The 24,525-nt window shown below is 38.9% G+C and overlaps 1 protein-coding gene across 2 annotated transcripts in view; it reads right to left on the reverse strand.

Moving 5' to 3' along the window:
* Positions 1-10,968: 10,968 nt before the first annotated feature.
* FLRT2 (fibronectin leucine rich transmembrane protein 2) overlaps positions 10,969-24,525 on the reverse strand; it is a 102,091-nt gene continuing 88,534 nt past the window's right edge. For both annotated transcript variants that reach the window (XM_047737641.1, XM_047737640.1), the window contains exon 2: positions 10,969-21,416. In XM_047737641.1, the coding sequence (XP_047593597.1) occupies positions 19,016-20,998 (1,983 nt within the window). In that variant the 5' untranslated portion in view covers positions 20,999-21,416 and the 3' untranslated portion in view covers positions 10,969-19,015. The remainder of the gene's footprint in view (positions 21,417-24,525) is intronic.

Raw genomic sequence — 24,525 nt, forward strand, 5'->3', positions numbered from 1 at the left:
TGCTTTAGTGAAGGAAATACCTTGGACTCTCTTAGGAGACAGATTAGAAGTTAAAGAAAGTCAGATGATAAATCACTCCTCTGTTCATATGCCCACAAGTCTCAGATTCTACTATATACCAAGAAATTCCTTGTCTTGCACCTTCACTTGGTGTGAGCCATCATGGAGCCCACACTTCAGGCAACCAATCGAGCTGGCAGTTATAGTCACTCTGGGCTGCTTGGGCAAGCACATTAGATACAGACTCTGGGGCACACACCCATATTGGGGAATTTCGACCAATGTGTTTTTTATTTTTCCCACCTGGTGAAGCTCCTTTCAAATCCTATTGCCACACACACTCCCCAGTTATTTGCTAATAAAAACCAACAAATACTTGGCATTTTTTCATATTTTAACCTTTTCCTCTTGGCTCACACTTTGGCCTCTACTAAAACCCTGGGACAGGATTCTTATTCTAGGTCCGAGGCAGGAAGGTAGTAAGGACAGGCCAAGAGGAGAAATGCCATTCCTTATACACCTGAGGCAAGTTAGTACCCTAAAAAAGGAAGAACCAATTTTCTACAACAGGGATAAGGGGCTGTTAATGGCAAGAAAGTTTAATCAGATTTGGACATTTGGTATAGTCACACTAATCTATATCCACTTAACATTTTCATCTGAATTTTCTGGGTTCTCAGTCTTTCCCAACCAAGGCCATAACTTTCACAGAGGAGACCTGGTGAGGCTGTGATTCAGCCCACATTATAATTCAGCGATAAACAAGATCAGACACCGTGTGCTCTTTTTTTTTTTTTTTTTCCGCCAACAGCTGCCCTGCAGCTACAAGATATAAAAGACTGTGGGAAGTAGTCATGGATGCTCCCTGGGCCTCTGACTTGCCTTAAGCAAAGTATTTAAAACCCTGAGCTGTTGTTTTCTTTCTCTGCATATATCAGTCCAGTCAGAAAGAGCTAGCCTACCCCACAATTATTATATTTATATTCTTATCATAAAATTCTATTGAAGAAAACATACAGCTTACCAAAACTTTGACTTAATGGGTATTTCATTCCAAGTACCTCAGGTAATAATTTCAGTAACTGATTTTTTTTTTTTTTTCACTTCAAGCCAAGAATCGCCAATGTTCCATTACACACTAGTATAAATGCCTCTTTTATAACCAGGTTAGGCAACCAATACCAAATTTATATCCTTGAATAAATAGACTTGCAGCCAGTTTGGGTACCAAAAACTTCATCCCACAAGAACAAAAGGCTAGAGATAGAAAAAACTGGAGAGGATTTAATACAAATATTAGGTCTGCACAACATATTATGTGTGCATAATATTTGGACTATTTATAGGTTATTTTATTTAACATCTTCACTTCCAACCTTCATTGTAACAAAACCATGGTTTACCAACATTTAGAACAAACACTATTTTTAAATTATTTCTATGTCACCCCATGTAAAAACTCTTCCTTCCCTTGTCTATTTAAGAGGTGAACTTAGGGGCACCTGGGTGATTCAATCAGTTAAGCGTCTGCCTTTGGCTCAGGTCATGATCTCGGTGTCCCAGGATCAAGCCTCACATCAGGCTCCCTGTTCAGTCTCCCTCTCCTTCTGCCCCTCCCCCTTCCTCTTCTCTCTTCGACTCTCTCTCTCAAATAAATTTAAAAAATAATAATAATAATAAAAGGTAATTTAACAAAAAATTCTATTGTCTATGGAGGCTGACATTAGCTCCAGAAGAAGAGTAAAAATAGCTAAGTGAGGAGAAATCTGGGACCACCCACCTCTTAAACTGTTGTGTGCAAAGACTTCTCATTGTAGCTTTTATCCAGAAATGAGGGCTCTCCTGCTATTACCTCTTGACCCCAGGGAAGTTAATGACCAGACACTGGCACCCTAATTGTAGCTACATGGGCAGGCTGCCTCTGTACCTGTGATCCAACATTGATAGGAAGATAGTCTCAATTTCAGGATTGTCTTGAAAACTTTGTGTATGTGCATATAATTGGCAAGCTTAACTGACATACAGAATCCTACATGCAAAGATGTCCTATACATGTGCCAGATTTCTTCCAGAAAGAAAAGAAAAAAGCTTTATGGAAGGAATTAGGAATCACACCTAGGGCTTTGTCAAAAAAGTTAACTCTTACAGTGTATACCCCAGCATTCATTACTGCATTTCCTGCTTTTATTTTATCCTTGGAAGTTGTAATACTTTGAAAATCCCTATCATTAGTTTTCATTTTAGTTTTATTTAGTTTTAGCAGAAATGTATTTTATTGGGATAGCAAGGCACTAGAAATACATCATAGACCAAGGCAACCCACATTATGGAAATGTGGATGTAGTACGTGCTTTATATGCATTTAAACTCATTTAGTACTCACACCAAGTCTATGAGGAAATTATGGCTACAGTTTAAGCAACTTAACCAAGGTCACATGGTGAGTAAAAAGCCAGGTCAAGATTTCCACCCACGCACTCAGCTATGCTGCAGAAAATCCTAAGGTAGGATCTATATTTTAGGAACATTCACACTAATTCTCTCAAACTTCTTTAGAGAATAAGAGGTGGCTTCTAATGATGTGTTTGCTAGGTTGTTTGAGTCATATGCTGTGTTCCAGTAAAGGGGCTTAAAGCTTTTTTCAGAGATGCTAGACTCCAACAGAAAAGACAAAGAAAGACCAGTGAGAATCTAGCACATATATATAAATACAGTAATATTCACAAAGCATATTTATTAAAAAGTAGGAAATTTATGGCAGCAAATGCTAGGTAGGTCTTAAAGAGAGAACTCAGTCATTATTATTATTATTATTATTAATGAACTCTCCCTCTTCTAATTTGCTTCTATAGAGAAGGTTCTCAATGGCTTTCTCAAAGATGTAAGAAAATAACAAAATAATTCTCGAGGATATCTTATATATTTATCTGGTCTATATGCTATATATTTGTTGGTGACTAAATCTTACTTTTTACTTGCCAAGGAAAGCTGGGTCATGGTCTGCATTAAAACTTAGTAATTGCATGATTCTAAAAGTAGTCAGCATGTTGGTCTGGTCATTAATCCACCAAGTACCTCGCTGTTCTGATAAAATACACAATTTTGGGAATACAATGCTCAGATTGGTCATTTCCAGATCTCTTTGGCTTCATATGCAGAATGGCCCACCACAGGCTCATAGCAGAGTCAGCACAGTTAGGTAATTAGACAATAACGATGGCTGCAAGAAAACCTACTAGTCAAGTAACACAATGCAGGAGAAGGAAGCACCTGGTTTGAAATCCTAAGCCCTATGTTTCAAAGCTTCAGAGCTGCCTCCACCATTAATGGTCAGATCTTCCCTAATTCTTTCAGGGGGCTTCAGTTTTCCCTTCTCTGAGATAGATGATACATTTAATGATAGCAAAAGAATCTATAAATATAAATCCTATTAACGAGCACTCTAATCTTAGCCAAAATCAGAAGGGAAAATTCAGCAGCTCTCCAGCATGGTTGAGTCACTCATTAATTGTTGCCATTCTTTGGGCATATTGAAAACCAAGTGGAAGAAAGTAAAATCAGAAGTCTTAGGATTTCTGGTGGAGTCCAGAATTGTACTTGCATTATAGAAGGTAAATTTCGTGCCCTGAATACCTGATAGCTTTTCATTCTCATCCTCTCTTTGTCCTATGGGCCACCGCTTTCGAGGAAAGCTGCTTATGTTAAAATCATAAACCACTCCAAAAAAAGAATTCAACTCTTTTACTCCTGTCAATATTTTGTCAATACAATGAGAAGGTTGCTGTCCAGTTAGCTGCATTTGTCAAGAAGTATTGTGGCTGGAAGAAGGACACCTGACCACAATAAGTGAGAGTCACCCATTTTCCCAGTGTTCAGCCAATGATTAAGAACATTTCTGGGATCTTGCGGGTATAGTTGAAATAATCAGATCATGAGAGAATGTTGTTACAGAGTAAAGACTGCCTGCTCTAGAAATTGTTTTCATTTTACTTTAGTTTTTGTCTATCCACAGAAAACACTTATTCTAAGGAAACCAGTAACCAAAGGGTCAATGGGACGAATTCCAGCTACAGATTTAATACTGCAGCTATGACTTTTTAACCAGATCTTTTCCCTTTGCCTGTATATTTCCCTGCCTCCTCTCCTTCTGGGAGGTGGATCTGAGGCTTGCTCTCCTGTCTTCTCTGGCTGCCTCTCCTATAAGCCCTTTCCTTGCTACATATCCCATGGCTCAATGATTTTCTTTGCTGTGCATCCAGCAGACAGACTAGGATTTAGTTACAGTAAACCAACAATCATTTTGGTTATCTTTTTTTTTTAACATTTTATTTATTTTCTTATTTGAGAGAGAGAGAGAGAGAGCAAGCATAAGAAGGTAGAGTGGCAGAGGGAGAAGCTAACTCCCCACAGAGCAGGAACCCTGATGTGGGGCTTGATCCCAGGACCTGACCTGAAGGCAGATGCTTAACTGACAGAGCCACCCAGACATGCCTGAGTGTCTTTTTCTTATACATTTTCTTTTCATATGGAGTTGAGAAATTTTGGTTTTATTTGGCTTTAAAGAATTGAATGTTGAGGCACCTGGGTAGCTCAGATGGTTAAGATTCTGCCTTCCGTTCAGGTCATGACCTCTGGGTCTGGGAATCCAGTACCACATGGGTCTCCCTGCCCCACCCCCCCACTCGTGTGTGTGTGTGTGTGTGTGTGTGTGTGTGTGTGTAAAAGAATTGAACATTAACTATTTTTTTACAGCTGTTTTTTTTCACAGTGTTTTTTTAAATTTTTATTTTTAAGGTATATTTGGGTTATTTTCTCAGAAATTTGACAATCATCAGAGAAGGGGAAAGGTTAAATATTGATTAGCTAAACTAGGTTTGCCATAAACATGCAGCAAAATTTGGGCCTCATGTGTAGGTGCTCATGTGTCTCATTCAAATTCTAGAAGTAAACAGTCAGGGGTTATGACTTGAAGTTAATTTTATTTCATGTTGTTCAATGAGTAGGGAACACCTTCGGGTTCAGTCTTATACCTTCCTATAATTATAGTCCTACTTCTGGTGAAATTTAGCCTTGAGCAGAAGTGTGAAGCAGGCTATGGCAGGTTGGGGTGTCAGGGAAGCAAACTCAGGCAGAGATGAGCACACACGAGTAGACAGGGTTCTTGCAATTGACAGCTGTGAAAGCGGTGAGTGGGGAGGAAGGACAGGGTGGAGGGAAAAGTGAACCCAAGATGAAATCTCAGCTGAAGCTGAAATCGAACCTGCAGCCCATTTGTGAGCCGAGGTGCCTACCAGTCATCAGGTAAGAGTGGTGGCCTGGAGAAGAGGGTAGAACCTTAGAATCTTAGCGAATACTTTCTCTTCAGCCTCAGGCTCTCTACCAAGAGTGCTAGGGCACTTCATAGAATACCAAACACGCAGGCAAAGCTTGTTCCCCTTAATGCTGTCCCCAAATTTGGGATCCTTTTCAGTGGCTGTCTATCCTAATAGCCTGTGCTCCAAACTCTTCCATTTCTCCTTCCTCCAACCATACTTGACTGTCTTTTGCCCCATCCTCTACTGGTCTTTGCTATATTTGGGTAAGACACATATTCCTAGCCCCCATCATAATGGTTAATAAACACTCCACTTCTTGAAAATCTAGGTATCACCTCGCTGTTTCGATGAGGATGCCCAGAATCAAAGGAATGAAGAAACTGGTGGGCATTTTAAGCAAAGTGGAGGGTGATAGTGCAAAGGGTAAGAGCCACAGTGAATTTAAGCTTTTTTTAAATGACCCGGTTACATGGGTACACATGGTTAACTCCACTGTTACTACTGTCGGGAGATTACATCATGAAAACTTTGCAGAAATGTGTGCCCACCAGCTCTCTCACAAATACCTATAGAAGCTCAAAAGGAAGCTACTATGTTTTAAAATGTCATTTAAATCAAACAGTACATGAGCATGCCCAAAGTATGGCGGGAATGGTGGGTCCATGCTCAAAACTTGTCACTACAGGTCACATGAGATAGCATGTCTCACTCTTTCTGACAATCTCATGGAAGAACAGACTGTGAGATGTCTGTACTCATTACAGGAGTACAAGAAGCATTTTGTTCTACCAGGGATGATAGAAAAGGAAAAAGACAGGAAATGACGGGAAGGAATTTGATGGAGTTAACACAGCTAAGCAACCACTATGTACTAGGTGCTATGATGGTAACTTTTTTTTTTTTAAAGATCTTATTTATTTATGAGAGAGAGAGAGCACACACATGAGTGGGGGGAGAGCCAGAGGCAGAAGGAGAGGGACAAGCAGACTCCCTGCTGTGCACAGAGCCTGAGGGTTGGGGGCCTTGATCCCAGGACCCAGAGTTCATGACCTGAGCTGAAATCAAGAGTCGGATGCTTCTCAAGGGACTGAGCCACCCAGGTGCCCCTGTGCTGGTAACGTTAAATGAACTCTCACACCAACACTATGGTAGGGGTTTTTATTATACCACTTTCGAGATAAGAAACCAAATATTAAAGAGGTTAGTTATTTGGCTAGGGACACAGCTGGTAAGTCAATAAGCCAATATTTGAACTCCAAAGCCAATGCAATTTTCACCCTCTCATGTGGCATGGATTCTCAAATAACTTTTAATAAAAGCAGTTCAAATTTCTACTATTTGGATGGTTAATATTTTGAACAACTTGTTAATTCTTTTGATAGCTTCTTGGTCTAGATTTTTTATTATTATATTTTCTAAACTAAACCTGATTAACTTGTACCCATGCCACAAATTATTTGCATATTTAAGTGTGTTTATTCATATCTCCACAAAACATGTTGCTTATTTTTCCCTAAAAAAAAGTATGTCACACCAAAATATATTTGCCCATACTTTGATCACTCTTCTGCAAAACATATTTTTAAAGTGTTTTTGGTTTTGGTTTGGTTTGTGTTGGCTTTTTGTTGTTGTTGCTACTGCTGTTAAAATGTTGGTCCTTTTATATAAACATTTTATTGATTGATTGATTTTTTTTTTTTCCTTACGCTGGTTTGTTTGTTGTTTACTCTTCAGTCAGGCTGCACTGACTTTTTAAAACAGACTCACTTTTTAGTAATTCTTTCATTAGTGAAAGCCATCTTTGTTAAAATACATTATTTCAAGAACATGCCTTTGAAAATTTGAACTTCCTTCACTATGCAAAAATAGATAAGATTAACAGCAATGTGCTTTTCCCTCCAGATAGCTTTATCTTTGATTTACTTATAAGTTCCTAAACTGCCTGGTAGAATTTTAATGTTTAGAAAAAAAATACTACTAAATAATTTTGAAATATTTGCTTTGATAAATTCCTTTTAAAATGGTATTTTGGTCCTTTAGAGAGGTAACATAATCCTTAACTAACTTTTGAAAATGAAATTTTACTAACTTGATTACATTTTATTTGATTCTCTTTATACATTCAACAAGCTTAAAATTTCATAATAAGGACCTAATGAAAGAATGAGATTGTAAAAGAAGTGAATACATAATGATACCTCAATTTGTGTCCCCAGAATCACTTTCTAATTACACAGCTAAAAGCCATTCATTTAAAGTAGCCATTACTAGATTGGAAACTCTGAATTATATAAAAATCTTTAATAGAGCAATGTTTCATTATTAAATTCCGATATATGATGTAATCAATTGAAGCTATTACATACTGGTATGGATTCTTAACCACTTTAAGGCCAAATATTAACATCCAGTGCTACCTGGTAAGCAGCAGTTCTATAAATTTATTGAATGTCCTGGAAAGAAGTATTTTCTGATTATTCTAAAAATTTGTTCTTTATTTTTAAGATCATAATTGTATCCTTTTTCAAGATTCAAAGATAAGAAGTGGCACAGTCAGTGTTAAAATCTGTTCTATTTCATCAAAAATAAAGCACATTTATCATTCAGCATTTTCCTGGGTATTCTTCTCATAATTTCTTTTCTGTCGAATATTTAAAGTTTAATAGCTATTACATAAAAGGCTTACAAAGATAGAAGATGCACTCAATATTTTAAGAAACAATCTTGCTTTATACAAGTTTTATTGTAGGGAAATCTATCTTTAATAATTTTAATTGAAATAAAGTATTTTATAAATATGTCTACTTAGTAACATAGTTTGAACTTCCCTCTTTTGAGGGAAAGATAATTGAGTTAATAAGAATGAGTTTTGTATCCACTTGCTTCTCTATTCATTTGCAATTTTTCAGCCACAATGAGTTTGAATGAGTCCATCACTGCACCAAACACTTTACATAAGTTATCTTGTTGACTCTGCGCAAGTACTGTTTCCCCATTTCACATTTAAGGAGAGTGAGACTTAGAAACATTAAATAATAACACACAGGTACAAAGTGGCAGTTCTTTGTGATTCCACAGCTCTTTTGATAATTGTGCATATTGCTTCCCAAACATACTGAGCTTACTGTTATGGTCACCAATGGGGGCATGCTAGTCTTTATAATAAAGTCAATGAAACTGGGTGTTTGCATGCTCCCTGTTTTCAATCCTATACACATCTTCCTAAAATTTATAAAAATGTATAACAAAAATCAGCCCAATTCACTACAGCTGCACTTCATTGAAAATTGACAAGGATGAAATGAAATTTAAGTCCAAAGGAACTTAAGAATCAACCAAAGTCTTATGCTCTCCACTAGAAGAAACAAGCCAGAGAGATGAATGGTCTTACCCATGATCCAAGGGAGACCCAAGCCGTGTAACCCAACTTTCTGGACATTAACTCCACATATTTGCAGTAAGTACCTGACATTGAGTATGTGTCAGGCCCTGTGCTGGACAATTGCTGTTGAGGTAAGTATCATAGTTACCCCCATGAACAAAAAAGTAAACTGAAGCATAAATATGCTCAAGGCCCAAGGTTAATATGGACTGGAGTAAGGCTAACTCTAGCTCTGGACAGCTTTGAACTCAGCCTCAAAGGAATTCCTCCTGTTCAATAATTAGCTCCCATAAAATAGTCTGTATAGAAACTGCTGTTCTCTATCAAAGGTGATTGGCCTTCATTGCAAAGCAACTGGTTTCCACTTATTCCAGATATACTAGTGGAGTGTGCTGTGTTCCAACTAAGGATGGCCAATATGTAAAATATTTAACAATAAAAAGAGCTGGGCCGGTGGGCAATCTATCAAAACAGATACCAGACCAAACACAAGAGAAATTTGCTCTAGACCACGGGAATGCCAGTATTGATTTACACCTGTGGAATAACTGCCTTGAAACCAATTAAACTCTGCAGTCAAGAACTAGAAGAGAAAGTATTTTTCCCCCTAGCATCTCACCTCCTGCATTTATTAAATGAGGAAAGGCTGGATAAAAAGGAAAATAATGCTAATATGGATGCCAGTGAATGTGCTGCTTTGAGACTATCTTGTCTACCATCAATGGAAAGTGTACAGAAGGAAAAAACATGACCTGTCTGAAGAGGACGCATGCATTGATTACAAAGAGTTAGCGGGGTGTCAGCTGGTACATGTTCACATCTGCACTGCAAAACCATTAAAATGTCCTTCCAGTTGTTGCTACCAGCCCCAATAGCAGCCAGCCAAGTGCAGTTGTAGATCGTATGGTTGGTCATAGAGTAGAATGAAATAATACTATACCATTTAACGTTATAGTTTCCAGAACAGAAAGTTATTATCTTGAATTTTTTTAATGTTTTAATTTTCCAGTGTTTTCTGAACACTCCATTCTGGAGTGCATTTGATACTTCTGAATGAATTTTCATCAATAATCCCATGCATATGTTTTGAAGATCAGAGAGGAAACATGCTAACTACACTACAAAGAAGTCTATTCTTTTCTCCATTCAACAGTGCTGCTCAGTGGTCCCACCCATCATCAGACAGAGGACCTGGTATGATGCTGTGCTGCCTGATGGCACCTCCTTTTCCCCAACTTTTCCAGGAAAAAAAAAAAGAAAGAAAGAAAGAAAGAAAGAAAGAAAGAAAGAAAGAAAGAGAGAAATAGGGAAAATGGAAAAACCCGTCAACTTGTATCGATAATGGTTGTACAGTTATGTGGAACTTTGGATGCTAATTAATTCTTTTGAATAGTTGACTCTTACATATAATTCTGATCTTAATACTCACAAAGTTTGGTTTCTTCATATCAAGTTGGCAATATGTCACCCTGTGTTCGCGAACGACGTTTGTCTGGAAAATACGTGGTGCTCAATGCCATGTATTCAATGCTTGCCTTAGTCTGAGACTGCCAGCTGCTCTCCAGGCCTGCAGTTCTGACATCCTCCATACGTGTTCAACTTCACTGTCTCTATTTCAGGTCAAAGAAACTGATGGCTTAAAGTATAAGCTATTAACAAGGTCAATGGGCAGAGACAGGTTTCCAAAATAACTCCGCCTGTTTCAGGTGTGAGTTCTTAATAAATACCACCTCCCCTGCCTCCTTCTTTATGGGAATATCATTTCTAGAAGAGAACTACGTATTCTTGTAACAAATAACTGAGATAATAATATGTGAACCTCTAAATGATGCATACCATATTTTAGATATAAGATATGACACAGTGAATAATGACTGTCCTGTTTGATATTGCTGATGGAAACAAAGATCTTCTTCTGTGTTTTACATGTGAAAAATTCATCTTGACTAGCAAACTGTCAAAGTGTTTTACTTTGACTTTATGTCTATCCATATGTCAGGTACTTGCCATATGATGACATTTTGTTTTAAGATAATTCTTCAATATATCTCTTTACATTCCTTTCTGAAAGTTAGTTCAGAGCTTTTAGGTTGTCTGCAAAATATTAAAAAAAGTATGTTCTTCAAATAATTTGAATAGTTCTTTCAGCCTTTCTTGTGGGTGCAGACATATCCTGGTTTTCTAATATAGCTTTCAAATCAGATAAATGTGTGGTCACCAAATAATCATGAAAGCAATAATTGCTACAGAAATTGCCATGGGTAAACCAGAGTTTTGTTTTGTTTTTGTTTTTGTTTAGAAAAATGTATGTTTTGTGTATTCTTGTAAATTATATATTGTGGAATTTGAACAAGGTTAATTCTACATATCCAGAATTTCACAGAACATTCTGAGGCTTTTTAGAAAGGCATCGAGCCATAGAAGACTGACAAGGTAGATATCATTTAAGCAGTTGCTGTTCGGGGAAGCCTGGACCCACAGGGAGCCTGCTATCATGGCAGGGTCTCATGTGTTCTACTCTCATTTTACCCAAAAGCATGAACTAAACGCCTGTCAAGGTCTGGACAGTCTACTCAGCACTGGATGACATATAGCAATTGACAGAATGTGTAGTCTGTCTTCGGGGGGCTTGGAGCATAGGCATGAAACAGACCCATGAAAAACCACAATGTATAGATGCCATAAATAAAAGTATTTTAAAATTATATTAGCTGCACAGAAGGCTCAGATAATTGACAGATATTATTTGAGAAACTTCCCGAAGTGGGGGCACTTGAGTTGTATCTTGAGGAAGGAACAGGTCACTGAGCAAAGGAGAAAGTGCATGTCATAGGATAAAAGACCTTGAGCAAAACTACGGGAGTCAGGAGTTGGAGGTTCCTTGGAGATAGACTCTGTTTATATCAAATTTGGATCTAGTCTAGAGCACATAATGAACGAGGGGGACACTCTGGCAAGGAATGTCAGAGAGCAATGTATATATGGCATATATGTCATACAAAGAGTTTGAATTCTCCCATAAGTCATGGCAATGGAATATTTTGAAACCAAAACAGTGTCACAGTCAGGCATTCTTTACCGATCTTCGTCCTTTTGTCCCACAGTGTGTAGGAAAAATATAAGTGGACTAGAGACCACAGGGAGTGTCCTAGCCATGCCAGAGTTTGGAAACTGAGAGAAGAAAATACATTCGTGAAATCTTACAACTGTTGGAAGTAGAAATGTGCCAGATTATTTAAATGTAAGAGTGTGAGCCCTTAAAGAAAGCAAAGAAGTGGGAAAAGCCTAACCCATGTATTGAATGCCAGTAACTTCCAGGGAAGATTTTCAATGATACAAAGTTACCGTCAGCACCAAAACTTACCAGGCCTCAGCAAATATTTGTGGAATGGGAAAAAAAAAATGAAATTAACAAAGGCCCTTATTACCCAAATCACGGAGTTTAGCAGGCTCTCAAAAAGCACAATTTTATATTTGGTTAAGAATAGAGTGACCCAATACGGATGTTGATTATGTCATTGAAATGACCAGAATCTCCTTAAAGGTGTAATAAATTTTTCATTTAGTTTAGACTTCGTACCAAGAAAATGGGTAAATGGGTTCATTAGTCAGTGTGTGTGCTAAAAAGGCATCTGTTTTAGAGTGTACCATTACAAAGTCTTTACTCTTAACTTTCAGTATAACTAATGAAAACAAAACTCCTATATCCTCTAAAACACACGGTTTCTACTTGTGCTATGAAAAAAAAAAAAAAAAGGCGTAAATCCAGAAGCCAGTTTGCTAAGGCCCTAATAGATTCTGACATATGAGCATCTTCAGCAGGATCTCCAAAATACTTCGAGCAACCTCTCAAGTATGAAACAAATTCATTACCAAAAATAACCTGACTCAGGTCCTTTTAATAGTTCTTTCAGCTCACCCTGTGGGTTTAGGCATATCTTGATTCCATCTGAAGCTTTCAAATCAGAAAAATGTGCAGTCACCCAATAATAACAAGCACAGAATTTCTATTAAAAAAAAAAAAAGCAGGGATATGTAACCAATGGATTTAAAAGACGGATATTTTTTAGGTTTTAAGACTGTTCCTTTGATTTGTCATGAACAATAGTTAATATCATCCACTGAGTGAAGTGAAATTTTAACCATTGACAAAGAAGTTGCCTTGAAGCCTAGTCAGTCTTAAAGCTAGTCAATTTATTAAGAGACAGGAAATAATTAAGAGCCTAAGAGTCACGTTTAGGTTAATTCCGACTCTTGTCATTTTACAGGTTTTGTGATCATGGACCAATCACTATACTTCTCGGGAAACTGAGCTTTACAATCTGAATAGTGATGATAACGTACCTTACATGGGTAAAGACAAAATGTGACCACATGTATCAAAGCATTCTATATATGGTCTTACATAGGTGACCAATGATTATAAGGTGCCATTATTCTTGTTTTAGATTAGTTTATATTCAGGTGCCCAAAGGAAATTTAAGGTTGCATGTCTAATTACCAAACACAGTTCCTAAATGTTCAATCATGTAGTATATGTTTGAAAAGTTAATTCAAATTCAATTCAAATTTTATCAATGCACTATCACTTTGTGTCATCTATTAAACACCAAGATCATCTAATATATACAACTAATGCATCATCAAATTTACCAAGAAGTACATGTATTTCTTTTGTCACCTTAGACACTCTGGTGAGTTTGAGAGAATGCAGTCTCTGAAAATCTGGAAAGTGTTAGAAAATGAGCTTATTGCATGATCTATGAGCTCCTTAACAGCAGAGTCATATTTTTCTCCAAATCCCCAGAAGAATCTAACATAGTACTCTGTAGAAAGTAGATGAGGAGTAAATACTTTGGATGGACAGATTTCTTTAGGAGCACAGGGAAGTGGAAGATACGATTGATTTGCCGAAGACGACATTTTATTCCTCTCTGAAAACTCTATACTCACCCAGGTGCCTGGAACAAAGTAGAAGGATCTTAATAACCTTTTTTTTTTTTTTTTTTTTTTTTTTTTTTGTATGAGTTGTATTCCTTGACTAAGGGTCTGATTTTCACAGAGTAAGGTCTGTAATTCTTGGTAAAAGTAACTAGGAGTTGCCTGGACATTACTTGACATAAAATCTCCCAAGTGTAATGTGAATCACCTGTTACCATTGTCTTTCATACTTAATTTTCCAACAGAGAGTCTACAAATAATTAACACTAGTTAACTGAAGTGTCGTGATTTTATTTCCTGATTTAATCTCTGTCAAATACATTATTAGTGAAATGGTCAAGAAGAGTTAAGAGAAAGGGCTCTGGCAAACCTTGAGATTAATCTGAGTTGAAGTGGAGCATATGAATAGATATATTTTCATGAGTGCTCATTAGAAGTATGCATACACGAGCTGTAAACAGATCTGAAGTAGAAATGTACCATGAAAATATGTTAAAGAAAATTGACATTTAAAACCAATAGCTTATATGTTGAAATAGGAAAAAAAAAGATTATTCTGATTGGATAACTACATTGGTATTTATCTCTATCCTAGACAACACGGATTTTACAAATACAAAACAATATGTTTTATGTATGTGTGTATACTAAAAAGATATTTATAAAAACACACAATCTAGTTGGGAAATAGAAAAGAACATGAAGATGTCATAGAAATCCCTCACACAAAAAGGCTCACATGGCCTTAAAAAACACTTCTTTAAGGTAGGAGAAAGGGAAAGATCCTACTACCTTCTTCATCCCTGCCACCCTCCTGTATCATCAGGAAGCATCCCATATTTCTTTTTAACATTAAGAATGCAAGTATTGGTAGAACCCCAATGAACTTACTCAGATAAACACAATGTGGTTTTCTTTTAAAATAAGCCTTTACTGAATATATCAACAAGGTACTGTATAGTGTGGAGTGAAGTTGATAGTTAACAAAGTGTGTGACATGGTAGGTCTCAGAGGGTGTGTAATGCAGAATCTTCCAGCCCCTTGCAGTCCCTTGTCACTGAGAACATACTAAACGTAAACCAGAAGCAAATCAACGTATGGTTCAAAGAATAACAAATCACTGGAATTAACTTTCAGGAAATATATACTGGTCCCTAGGAGGAACAGACAGTGGCAACAGCTTCACCTTACCTCAAAAAGGTTATAAATCTTACATCCTATGGATATCTTTATAAATGCCTCTGGGTGTGCATTTGTGTGTGTGTGCACACGCACGTGTGTGTTTCATACTCGTTTAAAAATGTCTGTTGCAATGGCCTTGCTTTGTGCTCTTCGGTGAATGTGCCGCTGGAAAAAGAAAAATGATAGCACAAGACTCTGATCCATTTGTTACAACAACAGTATCATACATGTACAAATCTTTCTCCCCACAATCTATGACAAACATCCCCGTTGCCAGTAATTGTCTTTTGACCCTGCTGAAGAAATCAGAGAAGGATGTAAGCTACGGCTTTCTTCATTAGTATTTTGACTGAAAAAAACAAAACAAAGCAAAACAAACAAACAAACAAACAAACAAAATCAGGCCAGTTTTGACTACGATTAAGAACTAGGAGAGTGTTTTGTTTCGTGTTTGTATCTCTTCCCCTTTGGGGCACAAAGAAACTGCTTTGCTTTCCCATGAAGCAGGAAAATCATGGGCAAAACCATTCTTCTCATGTTCTAAAGTAATGTCTTCTTGTTGTAGGTTCAAGAAAAATGCTATACGCAAAGATGGCAATGGAAATGAACCACTTCATGGTCAAAAGTTGCACTGAGCTCTCCAGCTGAGGTTCCCCAGACTAGTGCAGCAACTGTTCCCTGTAAGTTGTGTTTGGACTGGGTGTCCTACTGGCCGCGTGCAGAGCAGGTTTTCCACAAAGGGGAAGTAAGTTGTGATCTTGTGAAATGACTAAGACCATCATGATCTGCACTCATAGGAAATGGGGACTTAGAATTAGCTATTTCATTAATAATTTTGCCAGACTAGTCACATTACAGGTTTTTTGTTTTTGTTTTTACCTCAGGGAACATATCTAATATATTTTCAACAAGCATCCAGATAATTAGAAATTGCATTATTTCTCATGGGATGGAATGTGTTCCACTTCTTACACAGGGAAACACACTTTTTGTCTCTGCCCGTGGTTGTGCATTGCAATGACTGTTAATGCATTTGAGAGTTTTGTGGGAAGCCCAGAGCCTCTCTCTATTCCAGCACGTCTCCCCAAACAAATAGGTATTAATGACAACCCTGGGTATGAATAACGATCCATAATATCTGTGTGATCATGGCTATATCTTTTCCTTTTAGAATTTCCTTTGCACAGTGACAGTCCCCTAGCTCTGAAAGTGGCTGCGTATTATCTGATCATCTTGTTTGGTCAAACAGCGTCAAGCTCTTTATAAGCCAGTCCGTTGTGTATGGCTTTGTCCACGCCTGGGCCTGCACCTTCAACTGTGACTCTTGACTAATCTCAAAATACAAAACAATGACAGCAAAAGAGGCTTGAATACAGAGTAGAACACATTCCTGTGACTGCAAATGCCAAACCCTAATCCAACACCTATGGTTGGTTATTCAGCAGTTTTCCTAAGACACATAAGACATTACAAATACAGTGATGTGCTTTCTATCCTGGTATAAGCGAGAGCCCCAGGTATGCCATGACAAATGACACATTGATATGAATTTTAGCAGTCTCTGCCATATTGTGTGCAAGAGCAAAGTGAAGCCTATAACTACATTCTATCTCTTCAGGAACATCTTCTAGCAAAGGAGCCACTTCAAGTGACTAGGTCTTCATTGTACCAGTTAAGCCCCAAATAATTTTATGAATCCCATAAGACGTCATAGAAACCTCTCCAACATTGGTCTTCTTGGCCCAAAACAAAAATGTCTCAGCAGCCAAATACCAGGCTAGTGTTATACACACAAGAGAAATAAGTGAAAATGATTATTTTGTGGATAAGAGAGGAAAAAACCCTCAAAAGTCCAAGTACCATCATTTCAACACATTGTTTTATCTACACAGCCAAGGGGAAGAGGACAGTGGAAGGGAATTATCCAGGTAAGTACACAAAACCCCATGTCAATGTCCTGAATGTTACATGGCTTACCGTTTACACTGATCACCTTCACAGACTGTCTTGTCCCTTTGCTGTGTGGAATTAGATTTAAAATAGCAACAGCCAAAATTTGCTAGCTAATAGACTAAAAGGGAAACCTAAGTCACTTTAGAATTAATTCAAATTAATTCATAGCTAATTTCAGCTCAACTGTCTGCAGTTTTGATTCTTGCTTCTACAACATTATAACTTCAGTTATATTTTCTGCTTATTCTGAGGGACAAGGGAGATTAAAACATATAAGTTGGGGGTACATTATTAAAGAAAATAAAGCTCTTACTATAAAGAAAAACTTGCATAGCATTTTATACCTAAACTCTTACAAAGAAGACACATCACAGTTCTATTTTGTTAAAAGTGAGAGAGAGAGAGAGAGAGAAAGCGAAAATGATTGTGACATTAACTTCATAGGTCCCTAAAAAATGGCCAGCGGTAAAGGAAATATGCAACATAGGATGAAATTGGATTTTATAAGGAATTTTCCAAGGGTGTGTGTATTTTAGATAATGTATGCGATCGATAGCCCTTCTACATCTAAGGGATGAAAAGGAGTAAGTTATACATACTTTGTGAAGATGGGCATTGCTTCAAAAATATCTAGAATTAAACACAACATCCCTCCCTTCCCTGTGCCCTCTGCTGTATGCCCCACTCTGCCAAGATTAGGGGAACAAGCTCACACTCCCTGACTTGTTCATTTTTCATGTTATCCTGTTAATAAAAGATTGATCATCCCTCATGATTCCCAAACAAGAGGGACATCCAAGACTGAAAAGGAATAAATGAAATTTCAAAACTGGAACACTGGTCAAAGTCAGTTCAAAGTGGAAGCTCAGTATTGCTTTAAAAAAAAAAAAAATCATCCAGCTTTGATGTGTCCCCATAGAATTATTAACACTGAAAATTAGTATACATTTTAAAGTGTTTAAGTATATATGGATATTTTGTGCAACCCAAACTGTCATCTAAAATTTTCTTTCAAATTTTAAGCAGAGTGGGAAAAAAAATCAAACAAATGTAGCATAAATAGCTAATTACGAAAATATATGTGAAGTGATTGGAAGACAAATTTGCGAGGGGATAAAGGTATTAATTCAAGCTATTTCAACATGATACGTGTTAACACAGTCATTTGATAAAGTATAGCAGAACCACTCATGACTTGTTTTTGTCTAAATGGTATCAATAGTTTTTAAATAACAAGTTCAGTATATTCCAAACACTAACCTCTTGTTGGTCTAAATATCATGTTGACATAGCTGCAGTGAATCTACCCAAATAATTCTCATTATCAAAAATAATTCCATTCAATATAATTCTTCCCATTATTTTATTAGCCTCTTCTAAAAAAGTATTCTAGAATATATCTCTGTTGAATGTGATTCAACCTGACATATAATTTGAATAGTAACACTTTTAAAGGGAGTTTTCTTGCTGGAACATCCTACCTGTCCCTGCAGATGACTGAAATCAGACTCAAGTCTCTAACTCTGTTATCATATAGGGTCAGGGAAGCATGAGGAGTGATTTTTAAGCTCCCGGTCAGAAAGCCAACACCCGAGTTTGAAGTTCTTTTCCAAAATGTCATTTGCTGGGTTCTGCCGGGTTGGGTTAACTTATCTTACAGGAACGGGCTTCCTCAGGATGCTTTTCTCTATTTCCTGCTTTGGGTCAACTCAGGGTAACTACCTCCTTTCTTCTATTTCGAGATTTTTAACTTCTCTTCCAGACTAGGAAGGGCATACTGGGCCATTTCTTGTTTCATCCTATCACTTAGCCTACCCTGATGAGCTCTTCTAATCTGCCCTTTCATCTAACCACCCACCAACAGTAAGAAAGGAATTTACTCTGACAGCTTCCACAGCAAAAACGGCTAATGTGCCTCATGAGGAAGAATCACTCCGTCTTTTGCCTTGGCGTTGGGTTCTCCTTGTACAACCCTGTACAGTACTTCAGCGACTATTTTTTTTTTTAAGATTTAAAAAGCAAAGAGTTACAAAACTGTTTGTAATTAACTTGAAATAGAAAAGATAGCACTTTTTTTTTTAAATCCCATTATATAGTACACCGTATAAATTACAGAGTATTCAAATGCACAAATGCATCTGGGTAACATTTATCAAATGTAATTCGCGTGTCTCTAGGTGCGCACACGTGTGTGTTCTGGAGAGTCTCACTGTCCGCCTTCCTAACGCCGGGGCTCTGGCTGTCACGTGTGGCAGTGCTCCAGATCTGGAACGCCGCTGTTGCAGTATCGCATGTTGTTGGCGATATGGCAGTCTGTGTAATTAATGCCCCCATTCGGGGTGTAAATGGGCTGCAGTCTGAAATCTCCTTTAAGGAGCTGATCGTTATTTAAGGAGACGATCTGAAAGCTGGTTTCGGTCATCTCCAGGATGGAATTGTCCTTCTTGGTGCCGGCCTCGCAATAGTCATCTTTCCGCCGACCTCGGTTGTACTTCCACTTCTGGGACGTGTAGCGTCCCTTTTTGTGCATGCGCCAGCAAAACACGCTGAGCAAGACCACGAGCACGAATATCACTGCCCCCCCGATCAGGCCGGCCAGCAGAAAAGGGGAGCCCATGCTGTGGGAAGTCGTCTGCTCGTGGCTGGAAGCAGTGTTGCTGCCGTTGTTCAAATAGGAGGCGTGGGTGGTGGCCTCAGAGCAAATGGTATCCTCCACAGCTCGGTAATTAAAAGCATCCAGGGGCACCAAACAAATCCGGTAGGTGGATCTGGGCTCTAGGTTCACCAGGCTCAAGTGCTGCTTCTCACCGCTGACAATGCGCTCCTGGACGATGCCGCCCACCAAACTGTGGCCCATTTTCACCCATGTGAGTTTGTATGCCATCACCGTGAAGAGAGAGAGCCAGCTGACTTGAATGGACGTGTCGTTCACAAAATGGATAGAGAGCTGGATCCGTTCAGAAATTGGCGGGGTCGCTCTTTCCCTGCCGTCCCAGTCAGGAATGGTGGGCAGTCGGGAGGTGGTGGGAGTCAGGGGGGTATCGCTTCTGCTGGGGGTTGGGGCGGAGAGGGTGGGGGGCTGAGTCGTTGGAGAGGCTGTACTTGGGGTAGGGGTGAAGACGGGCAGCCCAGGGGTCGTGGTGGGGCACGACAAAAGATTCATATTCAGCTCCCTGACGGCCATCCCCCGGACTTGCTCGGGCCCCTGGCACATGAAACCTCGCACGTTGAGAGATGAAGGGATATATCTGAGCCATTCTGTGACCCATTTAATGCTGCAGTCACAAAACCAGGGGTTATTCCGAGCAGTGAGCTGCTTCAGGTTGGAGAGATTATCAAAGACCCCTTGAGTCAACACACGCAGCTGGTTGTTGGATATATCCAGCCGTTCCAGCTTGCGCAGGTTTGAGAAGGCTGTCAGAGGGATGTGGTTGATCTGGTTGTCCTGCAGGTAGAGCTTGATCAGATGTGTACCTGGGAGATCGGGAGGGGGGTGGGAGAGGGAATTCCGCACGATGGAAAATTCCTTGAGCTTGGTGAGGTGGCTGAAGGTGCCCTCGGCGATGCCCTTGTTGGTCAGGAGGTTGCCATCCACGATCAGACGCTCCAAGCTTGTGAGGTTCTGAAAGGCCATGTCTGATATGACAGCGATTCGATTTTCATCCACTCTCAGCTCTTGCAAATCCACAGGAAGCCCCACAGGCACACTGCTCAGGTGATTCTTGGATAGAAACAACAGTTTGAGGCTAATAGCTTCCCGGAAGGCCCCGTCCTCCACCCCCACTGTGGATATCGAGTTGTCATCCAAGTGAAGCTCCTCGAGCTTCAAGAGCTGGGCCAGAGCAGCCCGTGAAATGGTCTGAATGTTGTTTTCCTGCAAATGGAGAACTCTGACGTTCTTGGGAAGGTTCATGGGGAATTCATCCAGTTGGTTGCCATAAAGGTAGACCGTGTGCACGGACCGGACGTTGTGCAGTTCTGCAGGAAATCCAGCATTATTAATTTGGTTGTTGTGGAGGTAGAGTACGGTTACGCCCTCCGGGATCCCAAGAGGCACTGAGGTCAAGCTTCGCTCATTACAGTAGACAAAGTTCCTATCGCAGCGGCACACGCTAGGGCACGCCAAGATTTCTGACACTTGTGAGTAGAGCCCCAAGGAGATAAGAAGCCAAGATTTCAGGAAAAAAGCCCCATGGTTGGGCCACTGTGTGGTCTGTAGGCCCATTTCTGAAGTACAGAAACAAAATACAAGGTGGTAGGGAAACTAAAAAGAGAAGAAAAAAAATTATATATATATATATAGCAAAACCAAAGTGATTGGACAGGGTTCTGTTAAAGTCCAGAACTCCAAGTAGAGGAAAAGTCTTGAAGGCCTGTGGTAAAAGAATTCTCCTATGGTCTCTGGTTTTATCAGCCTGTGTTGTCTTTGTTATTGTCCTCCATGTGAAAAAAAAAAAAAAAAGAAAGAAAAAAGAAAAAATTCAATAGGGAGAATTTTCACACACAGGCAATGAGTGAAGCCAAGTTTTCAGTGGTCACCAGGGGCCCAGCTGGGCAGGCAGAACTGGAACTCCCTTCTCTTATTGTAGATCAGGTCAGCGTTGATCAGACTCTGAACTTCTTGGTTAAGCTCAATCTGCAACCTGTTGTAGGAAAGCAAAGAGAAAAAAGTCAGCTAAGGTCCTAATGGATGAAGGGCTAATCTGATTCTTTGCCCTTCAAGAGCTGGGACCAAGTGACCAGAGAGGCAGGAGCTGGCTTAAAGTGATGTTTTAAGTAACAGTAATTTGGTTGAAAAGGTATTCAAGAAGGGAACGTGATTCAATGTTGCCTCTCACCCTCAGGGGTCATCCTGTGAAATTTACATCACCATCAGTACCTTCTCTTACATATTCATTTGCATAACCAAATAGAAAAGAACAAGGCTCACTGTTGAATACACTGAATCAATCCTGATGATCACCTACAAATCCAACTGGTCACATCTTGTTTCAAGAAGGCACAAGTGACTGAGTAATTAATACAATTTGAGGGCAAACACATGAAACCCTTTCTAGTTATAAATAAAGGCAAGATAGGGACTGATGAAGTCCTTTAAAAAGATGTGTCCTTTTGATATGATGCTAAATGAAATAAAGTCAGAGAAAGTAAAATACCATATGATCACTCATATGTGGAATTTAAGAAATAAAATAGATGAACATTGGGGAAGGGAAGGAAAATGAAACAGGAGGAAAATTGAGAGGGAAGCAAAACATGAGAAATGCTGAAGTCTAGGAAACAAACAAGGTTACAGGATGGGAGGTGGGTGGGGTGATGGGATAACTGGGCGATGGGTATTAAGAAGGGCACGTAATGGAAAGAGCACTGGGTATTATATGCAGTTGATGGATCACTAAATTCCACCTCTGAAACTAATTTAAAAAATAAAATAAAATAAAAAGATGTGTCCTTTTGATCTGACACTGTGAGGGAGAGGGATAAAAGTAACACACAGAAGCATGCATGAAGGCAGAGAGAAGATTTCTCTTTTCTTCCCCACTTTTTGCCTCCTTTCATCTTCGCTCTTTTCCAAAATAGTTTACGCTTGAGTCACCAAGGAGAACGACTAGGCTCCAGTCCATGATAACGTTTCTATTTATTCCCCTTTCGGGACCTCCACGTACAGATGCCACGTACAGATGAGATACACCCTTCCAATCTCCTTGAGAGCTGCCAAGCTCATGACTGGGAATAAGTTATTTTTCAACTCTACCACCTTCCTCTCCTCTGTGAGGGCTTTTTTTCTACTTTTCAAGAAGGACCTTCAGCAGACTTTGAAATGATAGCACACCCGGCTGGGGAAGTAAAGGCAATCCACAGATAGTAATGATGCCTTCCTGCTCTGTGTGTTCTGTCTGTTTTTAGATCAGAGAGGTAAAGCAGTTAATTGAACGGTGCCAGATTTGATTGCCTTACAAAATAAGCTAACATGACAGGACATGGCAAGCTATGAGTTTCTTAATTCTCACCAACAGACAGAAACTCAAAACAACTTATATCTAGAAGCACAGAGGAACTACTTGAAATTGTTCCCTTAGTTATCTTTAGAAACATAATTTTAAAAAGAAAAAAAAACCCCACTGTAAATGCTGTTTAAGTGTCAAGGATATTGTAAATTTGTTCCACAACTTAAAAAAAAAAATTGTGGACACCTAAAAAAAAAAAGCCTCTGGTGACCTGAAACAGCAAAATGCATGTCTTACTATTCAAAAGCTTCTAAAGGGAAAGGGGTGGGATAGGGAATGTTTGTCCAGGCAAAAACTGCCTGAGCTATGATACTGCATGTAAAAACCAAACATAATTTAATTTGTTAAGACTTAAAAATATACGTTTCACCACTAGACAGGAGCCATCCCCCTGCTCCAGCAAAAATCTCCCTATCTGCTTAAAGAATAATTTATAATACAAATGGGATAGTACAGGAAAAATGAGTTTAATGTCATCAGCCTGATGTCATCCTTAGCTCAGATTTCAAATTTTAAAACCATCTCAGTGTTCCCCAATAGCTTGCTATTCGAAGGTGATCCTGGTCCAGGAATGTGAACTCAAGCTGGTAAGTTGTTGGAAAAGCAGAATCTGCATGTTAGCAAAAGCCTAGGATGTGCACGTTAACATCTGAGAGGCATTCCCCTAAACACAGTAACATCTTAATCATTCAAACGTTTTATTTTATTAACTATAAAACAAATGCAAGAGCATATCAAATAACTCTTAAGGAAGAGTAAAAGCATAAGGCATATGGATCACTTTGGTCCCTAGGAGATAGTCTCAAATTGTATCTTCTACATAAATGACATCTTGTAGAAGGAGTAGTAGTGCAATGACATACCATACACTTGGCCTCAACATACCCTTGAAAATGTATGTATGAGTGACAAGCACTAATGCCCAGTAGAAGCTTAAAAAGTTTTTTTGTAATCAGGGAAGCCCACTTGATACAGCAGGATTTATTTAAGAACAAACATTTGTTTGGTGCCATTAGCATTTACGCTTCACAGGAGGTAGGAAAGTGAGACCCATAGAACAGAACCTAAGCAGTTCTGAGTATTCCACAGGAATCTTCGACATGGGATGCCAGCACAGAATAAATAGAATCTTCGAAGAGAGAAAAACAGCTGCTCCAGAGTTCTAAGTTCCTAAGCAAAAAGAATGGATGTTTCTTAACTATGTTTATAGCCAAGTTTTAGGGCCCTGGAAACAACGAACTAGTACTTGAGGATGATCTAATTTACTTAGAAAAGTCATCACGTGACAACCACAAAGCAATAATCACTGGGAGGTAACAAAGTACTCGGGTTTTGGACCTGGAAACTATCATGCTCCCAAATTACACATTTTCCATTTGTCTGCACCTCGTCTTCTGTACGGAAGGGGAAAAGCCCCATCCCCCTCACCGTTTGCCCCAGGCCTTGCTCTCTTGCTGACAGACTCTACTTAGGAGTGCTTCTTTTGTAATTATGTAAGAGGAGGATGTGGTCCTGAAGAAATCCTCTAATAGGATTACTTTGAACTAACTGTCATGGTTTATCCACCTTAACAGAAGAAAAGTCCCATCAAGATCACAATAGTTGATCAGCTATGACAACTTCAGTTCTGAATGAAAACAAACTCTCAGGGTTTTCTTTGAATTTCTTGAGAATCCCACAAAATTACAGCAAACAGCAGATTTGTTGTAATCCTTGCATCGATGACAGCCTATATATGTCAGTC

The sequence above is a fragment of the Lutra lutra genome, chromosome 7, assembly GCF_902655055.1.
Source record: "Lutra lutra chromosome 7, mLutLut1.2, whole genome shotgun sequence".
NCBI lineage: Eukaryota > Metazoa > Chordata > Mammalia > Carnivora > Mustelidae > Lutra > Lutra lutra.